The sequence below is a fragment of the Alligator sinensis genome, unplaced genomic scaffold (assembly GCF_000455745.1).
Source record: "Alligator sinensis unplaced genomic scaffold, ASM45574v1 scaffold719_1, whole genome shotgun sequence".
Classification (NCBI taxonomy): Eukaryota; Metazoa; Chordata; order Crocodylia; family Alligatoridae; genus Alligator; species Alligator sinensis.
In genome coordinates, this window is record NW_005843473.1 from 44809 (window position 1) to 58069 (window position 13261).

The following is a 13261-nucleotide window of genomic DNA, read 5'->3' on the forward strand; positions in this document are numbered from 1 at the left end:
AGAGCCTCTGACCGCTCCCCGGCCCGCACATGGACAAATCCTGGCTTTCTTCATTTACTGAAATGCACCCCAAGATTCCCTAGGACATGTCTTTTAAAGAGGGGAAAGCTGAGCAGAGGCTCCAGGGGCCTAATCCTGCCTAGAAATTCATGGGATTTTCAGGATCGGGCCCCTCAAGCCTCCAGAGTAGCAGGCCAAGGCAGCTGAAGGGTGCAAGGAGCTCTCCCACCACCAAGCAAACAGATGTCCAACACAGTTGAGCAGCACAATATATTACCAGCATTGTTGTGGCTAACAATTTTAGGTATTTGCAGCACAACAAAGGGTATGGAGGTCATTTTGCTTTGTCTTTGTGCTTCCATAAACATTTTTTTTGGAGGCACAAGGGTCAGGACAGGTGACATTTGTTTCCACCTGAAATGTGCACTGCATGCTGGGATTGTTAAGCTTTTGGACAAAAAAAGAATGAGAAGGATGGACCAATTCCCCAAGGGGAAGCTTGTTGGTGAATGAATTGAAGATGATACAAATATGATGGGATGGCAAAGGCAGATCATCTTGCAAAGAAATTGCTGGATATGGAAACAGCAGGGGTTACACCGAGGAGAAGACCCCTGCAAAGGTATCTGAAACCAACAGTGGAGGATATGAGAATGCGAAGAGGGCAAGAGGCTTGAATGACAACAGAGCAGTGGGGCAAAACTACATTCAGACCACCAGCCAAAATGCATGAGGATACGACATTTCTGATCTCACAGCTCTGGGTGGGGAAATAAAACCCAAAACATTACCCAAGGAAACAAGGGCTTGGTAATTCCTCAGCATCTGGTCCTGGTAAAGCACCTTGTCTCCAGCTTCCAGCAGCTCCCACTCCTCCTGTGTGAAGTACACAGCCACATCCTCAAAGACATCGGCGAGCTGCAAGTCACAAGCATTACACCATCAGCATCTCCTGCTTCAGTCTTCATAAACCTGAGTCTTACTCTTCAGCCGACAGCTGCTCCAGCTAAGGGTCGGCTTGGACACATCTCCAAGAACAGAGCTGTGCATTTGTCTGCTTTAGCTCAAGTCCTCCAAGGAGTCAACACAGCTATTACCTCTACCAGTATATGCTGTGCCAATAAGGTAGGTACTGCCCTTGAAACAATGCCAGTGGACACTGTGGTCCACGGGCCCCGAGTCTCCTCTGGGGAATCTGTTTTCATGGCAGTGTCTCACAGAGAATGCCCTGCCTGTCAGGAGTCTTCTCTTTTCCCCGCAAGGCTCTAGGGTGGGGAGTTCTGCAGGTCTCAAATCCCAGATTTACTGCCCCATAAAAAACTCAGGGAACCTCCCTGTCACTGTCCTACGTGATCTGGGGCTGCTACATCCATCCCTGGTGTGTCTGGCCATGGAGTGGAAATGGAGGGCAGAGGAAACAACAGCCAGGAAGGGGGAATGAGGATTCCTAGTGTGCTGGGCTGGAGCAGACGGGACTCAGTGCAAACTCAGCCTTGAAGCAGGAGAGTGAGGGGCTGTGGCTTTCCAACTCCATGCAGAGACGAAGAACATAAAAGTGCCGATTGTCCTTGGGCACAAGTCACACCTGTGGGGTTGGAGTGGGGTCCTCCAGATATGAGCAACTCTAGGAATTTTTCTTTGATCCCAGTCAGACACTGGTGCAAGGAGATTGGGGTACATTTCCTGTTCTCATAGATTGAACCTGGATTTCCCTCCAGGACTAAGGAACACTGCTTACTCCTAGCAAACTGCCAGCTCATCATCCTGCCCTGGCACTAGCTGGGCTAGAGGGACCCTGCTGGACTTAGGTGTAGAGCCCCTCCATGCTTCTCAGGGGGAACCTGGTGGGCTCAGCTGAGGAGACCCTCATCCCATGCTCCCTGGTACTGGCAGGGTGTCACAAAGTGCCCAGAGGGACTCTCTCCTGGACCCCCAGTCTTAAAATGCTCTCTTAGGGGAAACTGAGGCAGTGCTTCCAGAGGCAGGGAGTGCTGGACCCACCAGTGCTGAAGGCAGCACTTCTAGTCCCAGTCTATCTGTACTTGGCAGTGAGCTCCTGCTTCCCCTGAAGCCCTCCCTGCTGGCTCCATTTGGATGCACCCTTTCTTTCTCGTGAAGCTTCTTTTTGTGGCTCTTCAGGTCTCTCTGCTCCTCTGGCTCTTCCCCACTCCCCCAACTCTTGCCAGGCTTTGCACTGGCTCCACACTCATACACCACTGCAGCCTGTACCTTGCTCACAGCCATGTTCTCTCCCTCCTGTGGGCACCTGCCCTGCTTCTCATGCACTTAGCCTGGCTCAGGTGTCAGGAGTCCCCTCTCCCCAGATCTCCCTGGGGACGACCTCAGCATCAACAGGTTTACAGGTCCTTCCTCAAGAGGCTGCTCCTCAGCTGTGCTCAGGCTCCCTGCACCTGCTGGGAAGGGAAGAGCATCCACAGGTCATAGGCCTTGCTGGAACATCCATCAATACATACATACTGCTCCCATAAAGGCTATTTTTTGCTAAAGCATTGACCAAAGTAGGTCTGTTCAGCAAACCTGGCTGATGCCTGAACTCATATAAGCAACTCTTGACATGTGGGCCAGAGGATGGGAGGGGGTGATGGCTGTACAAGGTAGAGTAGTACAAGGTGGTCCAGTACCAGGATGATAAGGCTGGAATGGAAACCCCCAGATCAGGATGTGGAGCAAGCCCATGGTTCAAGATAGTCAAGATATTGGTAACACATAAGGTGTTTTGACTACAGTATAAAAGGAGAATTAGAAATGAAGAAAACTTTGTATTGGCTTAGGGGAACTTGTGTGGTACTGTGCCAATGTCTTGTCATGGGCATATGTGTGTTACCACCTTATTTGTCAGAACAGGAGTGTGTTAAGGCCAAACCTGGTCAAACCTTTGCCATCAAACCATGCCTGTGTTCATTCTTTAAGACAAGACTGGTGTTGGGTCTCAGCCGTGACTTTTTGCTGGCACCACAGTCCCTGAGACTTTGGGCCCTGCCACACACTCCAATTCAAGCTTGATAGAAACCAGTTATAAAGTTGTTCCAGATCTTCAAAGACTAATGATGTAGCTGGTTGGCTCTTTTTGAAGTTGAATGGCTATTTTTATGACATGATGATTACTTTGCATGTATGGCTGGTCTAAATTTATTGCACTACTAACCAGTGAATTAGAATCATAGAAAATTAGGGTTGAAAGGGACCTCAGGAGGTCACATCTAGTCCTCCTCCAAAGCAGGACCATCCCCAACTAGGTCATCCCAGCCAGGGTTTTGTCTAGCCGGGTCTTATAAACCTCCAAGGATGGAGATACCCGCACTTCTCTCGGTCGCTTGTGCTACAACACCCTCCTAGTGAGAAAGTTTTTCCTAAAATTTAACTTAAGCCTCTCTTGCTGCAACTTAAGACCATTGCTCCTTATTCTGTCATCTGTCACCGTGGAGAACACAGTCTCGCTCTCTCCTCTTTGGAACCAACCTTCAGAGAGTTAAAGGCTGCTATCAAATCCCCTCTCAGTCTTTTCTTCTCTAGACTAAATAAAACCAGTTCCCTCAACCTCTTCTCATAAATTGTGTGATAATTACTTTGCATGTGTGGCCAGTCTAAATTTATTGGGCAAGTAACCAGTAAACTGCATAATATATGAAACGTGCAGCAGCAGCCTGAGATACTAACAACACATCAATAACACCAGGCAAGGACACACGTTAGCTCTAGTGACACCAGCAATGGCAAAGCTCTGCTACTCCTCCATGTTGGCATTTGCCTAAGTCAGCCCCCAGGCCTCAGGGTATGCGAGAGGAAAGAGATGGAAACGTCCAAGTCCCGCAGGTCTTCTAAGGCCCCTGCTACATGTTACATATATTACAGAATTGACTGGTGAATCGTGCTTGATCCCAGATGGGTTTCTCTTGAATAGTAAGGCAGCTGCTCCCTCCACAGAAACTGCACTGCCTGGCTCAGGGACAGATGCCACTGGTCTTACATGCAGAGTCCACGATACTGACTCTGAGTTTGTGTGTGAGCAAATTTCATATCTATAGATAGATATAGATTATACACACGTGTGTGTGTGCGTGTATAGTGTATACACACACACACACACACACACACACACACACACACACTTTATAACAGCAAAAAAATACACACACATACACTTAACAACATAGTAAATTAAATTTGTATATATAGTATATATTTATACATATACACACACTTTACAATATAGCACATTTTATATATAAATACACATAAACAAATAAACTTTATAATAGCAAATTATATACATATACACAGTTTCTAACCTAGCAAATTAATCATTGGCAATGCATAGGGGGTGCACCCCCTGAAATTGGCAGTGCACCCCGACAAGCACCACCAATGCTGCCAGCGGCATCTGCGGGCGGTCGTCGGTTACCACCCCGCTCCCTCAGTGCCAACACCACCAGCGGCATCAGCAGGTGGTCTCCGATCACGACTGGCCGTTGCCGATGCTGTCAACAGCGTCTGCAGGTGGTTGCCGACCGCTGATTGGCACTTGCCACCCTCCCACCCCCTGCTGCCAACAATGCTGTGGCCACCTGCGGGAGCTGCCCGCTCGCTGCCACTGTACCCCCAGCACTGCCGCCTGCGGGCGGTCGCCGTGCCACCCCACCCTCCAGGGGCATGCATCATTCCTGAAATTAATTATATACATTGCAAATTTATTTAATATGCTACCCCCTTCATGCAAAATACGGGAGAGCCACCTATGTCTGTACCAACTTTTCTAAGGCAACCTACCTTATCCACTAATCCTTGTGATGTCACAAAAGTTGGAAGCTTCAGGATTGCAAATGTCAGTAAATCACCAAGCAAAACCTGGGGGAACTGCCCTCTTCCATCTCTCCCTCACACACCCATATATGTTGGTGATTTTAATAGCCACCACATAGACTCAGGTTACTCACACTCAAATGAAGACAGTGACCTGTTACAAAATTGAGCATCCAGCAATGACCTTGCCCTGATCCATGACTCTAAAGTGGGGCACCTTCTGCTCAGCAAGATAGGACCAAGATTACTCACTCCCCTGACATATGTTGAGTTACATCAGCCAACAGCCACCCACAACCAGCATCTTGCATTGTTCTTGATGACCTTCCACACAGCCACCATCGTCCATTAAATGGATAAAAACCCCAGACAGATCTTCAGGAAAGTCAATTGGTCCCTATTTGTGGAGACTCTTCAACGATCCACTGTTACCATCCTATGGCAAAACATCCCAGCTGATGAAGTTTGTAAATATTTCTCTGATCCCCTCTATAAGCACAATCCTCTGCTACCAGAGGATTTCACCCCCTGTGAGCTCCTTGCTTAGATGGAGAGTGTGCTGCTCTATTAGGTAAGTATGAAAAATATGGCAATCCAGATATTGCAGATCACCTGCTTGAATCACTCGATGCTGCTCATCAGAACTGCTGGGAGGACTCAACTTCATGACTGAATTTGTGTCACTCCAGTTGGAGGAGTTGGGGCCTCATTCGCCACCTGGGAGCATCTCAATGTCCCCGAAACCCAAACTTGACCATCTGTGTTAGCCAATGCCATTGCCAGCCACCTTCTGAAAGTGATGAGAACCCCAAAACAACAAGGATTTTGAGTGAAAAATACATGGAGAATTGTGTTATTTCCATCAAAATGTTCAGAACCTAGACCCTCCACAAACCTTTTCACCAACACAACTCAACTCTGTGTTGTGCAATTTAAAATCTGGCACTGAAACTAGCTATGACAACATGCACCCAGACTTTCTGAAACATCTCGGTCCTCGAGCTCATAATTGGCTTCGACTCTTATAGATTCATAAACACTAGGGCTGGAAGGGACCTCGGAAGATCATCGAGTCCAGCCCCCTGCCCCAGGGACAGGAAGTCAGCAGGGATCATAGGATCCCAGCAAGATAGACATCCAAATGTCTCTTGAAGGCGTTCAAAGTAGGTGCATGAACCACCTCCGGTGGCAGGCCATTCCAGGCCTTGGGGGCTCGGACAGTAAAGAAGTTATTCCTTATGTCCAGCCTGAAACAGTCTTGGAGGAGTTTGTGACCATTCGACCTTGTCATCCCTTGGGGTGCTCTGATGAACAGATGTTCCCCCAGATCCTGGTGAGCACACCTGAGAAACTTATAGGTGACCACCAGATCACCCCTGAGCCTCTGCTTTCCAGGCTGAAGAGTCCCATAGCTCTCACCCTCTCATCATAAGGTCTGTTTTCCTGACCTTTGATCATGCGCGTGGCTCTTCTCTGCACTCTCTCAAGCTTCTCCACATCCTTTTTGAATTGTGGAGCCCAAAACTGGACGCAGTACTCCAGCTGCGGCCTCACCAAGGCCGAGTACAATGGGAGAATGACGTCCTGGGATTTGCTTGAGAAGCATTTATGGATGCAAGCCAGCGTTTTGGTAGCACTAGTATCTACATCATTAATGATGTTAAATAATATAGGCCCAAGGACAGAGCCTTGGGGGACCCCACTGGTGACCGCACACCAGGACAATTGCGTTCCTTCAACCACCACGCTCTGGGTCCTACTGTGGAGCCAATTCCCCAGCCAGCGGATCGTGGTGAGGCAGAGGCCGCTGTTAGCCAGTTTTGCCAAGAGACGATCATGGGATACCAGATCAAAGGCTTTTTTAAAGTCGAGATATATGACATCAATCTCTTCTCCCTTGTCCAGGTGATAGGTCACCTGGTCGTAGAAGGAAATGAGATTGGTCAAGCAAGACCTACCCGCAACAAACCCGTGCTGGCTATCCCTTAAGATGTTGGCGTCGGCCAGTCCATTAAGGATGGCCTCTTTAATAAACTTTTCTAAGATCTTCCCCGGGATAGAAGTCAGGCTGATGGGCCTATAGTTAGCCGGATCCACTTTCCTCCCTTTCTTGAAGATAGGCACCACATTGGCCTTCTTCCAGTCTTCAGAGGCAAGACCTACCTGCAACAAACCCGTGCTGACTATCCCTCAGGATGTTGCCGCCGGCCAGTCTGTTAAGGATGGCCTTTTTGATAATCTTTTCCAAGACCTTCCCCAGGATAGAGGCCAGGCTGATGTGCCTGTAGTTTGCCAGATCCACTTTCCTCCCTTTCTTGAAGACACGCACCACATTGGCCCTCCTCTAATCGTCGGGCACTTCACCAGAGCACCAAGAGTTCTCGATGATCCGTGCCAGGGGCTGGGCTATGATGCTCGCCAGCTCCTCGAGTACCCTGGGGTGTAAACTGTCAGGTGTGCAGCTTCTCAAGGTGTTCCTTCATGAGGTCAGCATTGACGGAGGGTAAGGAATCTCCCTCACCCGGGCTTCCCTGTCCCATAATGGGCAGGGGTGTCCCATGGGATTGGTGAACAACTGACGCAAAGTACCCATTTAGCAAGTTTGCTTTTTCCTGGGCGTCAATTGTCAGTTGTCCCATCTGGTTTAGCAGGAGTCCAATGTTGCCCGTGCTTTTCCTTCGGCTCCCCGCATATCTAAAAAAGGACTTTTTATTGTCTTTGATACTTGTAGTTCATTCACATCCTTGGCTTTCCTGGTTCGCTCCCTGCAGGTCTGGACCAGAGCAGAGTATTCCTCCTTGGAGGTGGATCCAGTCCTCCATCCTTTGTAGGTCTTCCTTTTAAGATGCAGGAGGTCCGGCTAGTTCCCTGGAGAGCCAAGGGGGCTGCTGTACCCTTTTGCTGCCTTTCCTCCGAGACAGGATAGACTTTGCTTGATTTCTTCAACCATATTACGCATGAAGGACAACAACATGTTCTATCAACATGATGCTGAGCAAAAACCATCGGCCTACCCAAGCCTGGCAAAGACCCACAAGCATGAATGGTGCATGCCCCCAGTGGCTGGGGGGGGGGGCACGGCTGCACCGCTGGTGGCAGGAGTGCAGCAGCGATGAGTGGGGATCTCCCACAGACACTGCCAGCACTGGGTGGGGGGTGGCAAGCACCAACCATGGGTTGGTGACCACCCACAGGCACCTCCAGTAGCATCGGCGTCGGCCAGGGGTGATCATAGACTGGCGGTGGGATGGCAAGTGGCGTGCACCCCTCAACACGTCACTCCTGCCCACAAGTGGCAGCAAGCTCCCTCCTGAGTGTGCGCTACAAGACATTTGAGAAAGTGCCCCTCTCAAGTGGGGAGAAAGTGCTAGTTCTGCTACATATTTCTCCAGTAATTGATTCTGCCCTAAGCCCAGACCAAGCTGGACTCTGCTGTGGCCGGAGCACTTCCAATCAAGTTCTAGCCTTAGCCACCTTAATTGAAAATAGCCTTCATAAAATCCTGAAGACTGGTGTTGCCTTCCTTGATTTAACAGTAGCATATGACACTGTGTGTAAGTCTTCTTGTGAAAGTATCAGGAATTCTGCCACATTGGACCACTCATCCAGTCAAACTATTACTATGTGATCGATGCTTTAGAGTCCACCTTGACAATCAAACTAGGTCTTGGAGACATCAAACCAATGGCCTCCCTCAGAGATCAGTACTGGGATCTCTTCTTTTTGACCTGCACATTAATGACCTGCCTGTGACCAGCTCATGAAAATTCATTTACACTGATGGAAGTGCCTTTGCTACCCAAGCTCATGACTTTTCAAATGTAGAGCTCACATTTGATAAAGGCATGAGACTGATGTTTATTTTGTTTGAGGCAGTGCTCTGACATCTCAAAGACTGCCTCAAGTGTTTTCCATCTACAGAATGCCAGTGCTAATTGTGAACTTACTACTACTTTCAGTGGTCAGACTCAAATTCGAAACCCACCCAGTTTACCTTGGAGTCACCCTTGAGTGGACTTGAACTTATAAATCACATTTCCAGAAAACTGCTTTAAAAATCAAAAGAAGGAATAACCTATTTGCAAACTTGCAGGCTCCACTCGGGGTGCCAATGCCTCCACGCTATGTTCATCCGCTCTTGCGCTTGTGTTACTCAGTTGCAGAATACTGTGCCCCTGTATGGACTCATCCATCACACAGCAAACTAGTAGACACCCAAATGAATGCTACAATGAGTCTTGCGTCAGGCATATTGCAACCCACTCCACTCCTATGGTTATCAGGTCTCAGTAATGTTGCTCTCCCTCATCTCCACTGCAAAAAAAATGCTGGAGTAAGCTTACTAACCAGACCCCGCGATAATCCTACACTGCCAGTGCATTGGGATATATTCCACCCACCAACAGCTCAGCTCCCCTCAAGATGTCCAATATGGTCCACACTTTTAAAACCCTTTGACTTTTCCTTACTTACTCGATGGCATGAAGAATGGACAGCACAAGCACCAATCAATCACCATATCATCTCTGACCCTACAATCAGTCAACCAAGATTTAATTGGTCATGCCGTTGTTAGGCACTTCTCAACCGTTTTTGAATTGGACAAGGCCACTGTGCCTCAAACCTATACCAATGGGGCCTTCACAATGACACAAAATGTCCTTGTGGACAAGTTCAAATATTGTTGACCCATGTCAACACCTTGTTGACCCATGTCAACTATGTTGACATAGTTACTATACTACCTGGTGGCCTTCCAGCTCTTCACACTGGTGATGACATCACCTTGAGATGGCTGAAACAATATGCTGAAACTGCATATGCTAAATAAGTATACATACAGACACAATTTATAACACAGCAACTTAATTGTACATGCATATACATACTTTATAAACTAGAAAAGCACATGCACACTTCATAACATAGTGAATTAATTATATATACATACCTACACACACACACCCCATTATACATAGCAAATTTGTTTTATATATTACACAAGCACACACACTTTGTAACATAGCAAATTAATTATACACAGACACCTACACACACTTTATAACATAACAACTTCATTATTTATTTTTATATACACATATACATACACACACACACACGTACTTTATAACATAGCTAATTTATTATATACACATATGCATGCACAGGCATGCTATAAAGTAGCAAATTAATTTTATATAGAGAGATATATAGATACACACACACACATAAACAGGCACTTTATAACATAGCACAAGGGTTTTCAACCTTTTAAAATCAATCAAAGGACCCCCAGCGGCAGGGGTGGCATGCAGAGTGGGGAAGCAGGGACAGCATGCACGTGGGCAGGGATGGAGCGCTGCCACCTCCCAGGAGCAGGGCCAGGGCAGGGCGGGGAAGCTGGGTGAGGGCAGTGGTGCCCCTCTGTGAGGCGGGGAAGCTGATCGAGCTAGTGGGTGGTGGCAGCGGTTGCTGCATGCAAGTTTCCCTGCCCTGCAGAGGGGCACAGCTGCCCTCACCCTGCCCCAACCCTGCTCCTGGAAGGTGGCGGCGCTCTGTCCCCACCTACCTGCTTGAGCATACCCTCCAGAACTGGTCCAAGTACCCCCGGGGGTATGTATACCCCCACTTGACAACCCCTGACATAGCACATATATATATTATATGCATATACATTACACATGTACACACACTTTATAGCTAGCAAATCAGTGTATACATACACACTTTATAATGTGAAGTGAGCAAATTAATTATATGCAAATAGCAAATTAATTATATGCATTGCATACATATATATACACGTGCACTTTATAACAGCAAACAATTTATATACATACACAAACACACTTTGTAACATAGCAAATTAAAATGTATACACACACATTATAACATAGCAAATTATATATACATACGTACACACATACATGTGCACACAAATGCGCATGCACACATATAAACACAACAAACCGAGGAAATTATAATCCAAAAATGTTGCTTGATTTGTCTTGTAATCATTAGAATCTTACATCTCTCTCTTATTCCAATTCACAAAACAAAATCTAGCCTTCCTCAGCATCTTGAAAGCACACGTGAAATCCTATTGTAGCAGAAAGCCCCCTTTTCCTCTTGCCTGCATTTGCTCGCCCCTCTTTGGATATGTTTCTCTTTTTCTACCTTTTCTTCCTTCCTCTCTCTTTCACTTTAAGATAAGGAATTGTGTTTTAAAATTTGTGTGTGCACATTTTGTATCTCCCCTTGTAGTTTGGTATTTTCATCTATTTGTGCGCCATGGCATTTGTAGCTTATATTTTATATTTCTCACCTTTCAACTTTCAACTGAATGTATTTAGTTTCATAAGTAAGTTATACATTGTAACAATGTTAACAAGGGCAAGACTCAAACTGCCCTTCCCTGTATCAGGCTGGCCCCTGAAAGAGGGATTGAATCAGTGATTGAATGTGTAATGTGATTGAATGTGTAACACTGTAGCAGCAGGCAGCAATTAACACCTGGAAGCTGCAGATCAGCCAAGGGAAGAACTCAATAGAAGACAATGTAGCAACCGGGAAATCTCTAAATGTCACTGATCCAGGGCTAGAAGCCCTGGCCTGAGTTAATCAACACTGGGGACCAACTTTTGGGCTGAGTATCTCCAGATCAACCGCTCCCAGAGCCCTATTCAAAACTCATCAACGGACTCCCAAACTTGCACGTGCATGCGGATGACCCCTGGGGCTGACAGATGCCGTCCAGTAGCCACCGAGGGGGGAAGTCCCACGAGGGTCAATGACCCCTGGATTGGGCAAACCTGAAAACTGGGGAGTCACCAAAGTCTGCCAGGGACAGAAAAAAGGCAGTGAAAAGTGACCCTCAGTGGCGCCCTCTTGATCTCCAACTCGACCAGACCCGTCCAGCCAGAAGGACCAGCCGGCGACCCCCTTCTGGAGGATAACACCACGCTGAAAGAAGCCTCATCTGGCCATCGACGGCAGACTCCAGCGCTTGTAGGATAGGTATACCTGACTCTGTAGCTTGCTACTGTGTGTGTGTATGTGTGTAAATGTGTGTGTGTGTGGGGGGGGGACACCAGCCCCAAGGATTATGATTTAACTCATTACAGTGTTTCAATCCGCCTAATAAACCAGAATTTTAAGGATTAAACATATTTTTTTGCAAAAATCTTGTTGGTCTAATAAAAGATATCACCTCTGTCCATGAGCCCCGATTACTTTTTCCTCTAGACCAATAAGGCTACAACGTGGATACCTGCAACACTTCCCTGGCATTCATGTCCTTGAGCAGAGAGACATAGTTAAGTGTGCTAGTCTAAAAAAAGGTAGAAGGCAGGGCAGATCTGCACCTTTGAGACCTGGATACTTATATATCTCTATCTGCATAGAAAGAGACCGAGCACAGGACTGAGGGGCATGGCCTCTGAATCAGAGCTTCCCAGACCTGAAATGCTGGAGGCAGCAAGTGGGACAGGAGCAGTGGAGGAAACCCTGGTCAGACCCAGGTCACTCCCTCCCAGGCCCTGCTCTCTGCCATGGTGACATGGGCCTGTTGATGTGCCAGTCTGTGACATGGGCAAAGCCCACCCAGCAGAGCTATAAGCCCCTCTTAGTGATGGGGGTCACTAAGGGCACATCACTGATTGCTTGGGACCACAAAAAATCCAAACAGGGACGGGAGTGAGGGTCATAGGTTGAAAATGAGTGCACCGAGGGGTGGCACCGAGCAGAGCACTTCGGGCAATGCCCACCTGCCCTTAAGGAGCCAGTGGACGTGCCTTGGGACACAGGCCTGGTCGACACATAGCGGGGTCATGGGCCTTGGGCCCACAAAGCACCAGCTAGCAGTGTGCATATATACATGCACATGTATACATATACACGCATGCACAACACATATACACTTACACTTTATAAAACAGTGAAATCACCCTGTGAGATATTTGCACGTACATGCATGGATGTTTGCGCACACACACACACACGTCAAGTGATTCCTGAGACCACCCGAACCACAGAGGCACCTTAGCTGCTGCTGCATCGTCGGTGATGTTTTGGGCACATTGCCCCGCTGGTGCCATCTCCTGTCCCGGTAGGCAGCGGCGGCGGCTCGCCTGCTCTGTGACAGCTCTTGTTTGTAGCCAGCCCAGGAGAGGGCGCTGGTTCGCGTATACACGGGTGTGGGCATCTGTATACGTGGGGGGGGAGGGCGGGGGCTGACGCCACTTCAGATCCTTTCGCAAGATCTGAGGGACGAGCTTCACCCACAAAGGCCTGTGAGGTATTTGCACGTACATGCGTGCATTCACACGTGCACACAGACACAGGCAGGCAGAGGACCACCAAGACGCACCCCCGTGCACACGCACACACAGTTACACACACACGCGCCGAGGTGGTGGCGCTACGGGGGGGGGCAGGGCGA

General features: G+C 48.0%; 2 protein-coding genes across 10 annotated transcripts in view; one reads left to right on the top strand and one right to left on the bottom strand.

Annotated features, from left to right (window-relative positions):
- The window catches only part of LOC102379578 (oocyte zinc finger protein XlCOF6-like), a 23283-nt gene extending 10028 nt beyond the window's left edge, over positions 1 to 13255 (bottom strand). Inside the window, exons 1-3 of one of the 3 annotated variants that reach the window (XM_025195345.1) lie at positions 12861 to 12999; positions 2230 to 2414; positions 792 to 918 (exon numbers count right to left, since the gene is read on the bottom strand). In XM_025195345.1, coding sequence (XP_025051130.1) covers positions 792 to 918; positions 2230 to 2244 — 142 coding nt within the window. In that variant the 5' untranslated portion in view covers positions 2245 to 2414; positions 12861 to 12999. Of the gene's footprint in view, positions 1 to 791; positions 919 to 2229; positions 2415 to 12860 lie in introns of all 3 variants that reach the window. The other 2 variants (XM_014527392.2, XM_025195344.1) reach the window with 2 other exon arrangements.
- The window catches only part of LOC102379171 (zinc finger protein 436-like), a 23816-nt gene continuing 23642 nt past the window's right edge, over positions 13088 to 13261 (top strand). Inside the window, exon 1 of one of the 7 annotated variants that reach the window (XM_025195347.1) lies at positions 13088 to 13117. The gene's annotated coding sequence lies outside the window, so the exon portion shown is untranslated. The remainder of the gene's footprint in view (positions 13118 to 13261) is intronic. The other 6 variants (XM_025195346.1, XM_006038801.3, XM_025195349.1 and 3 more) reach the window with 6 other exon arrangements.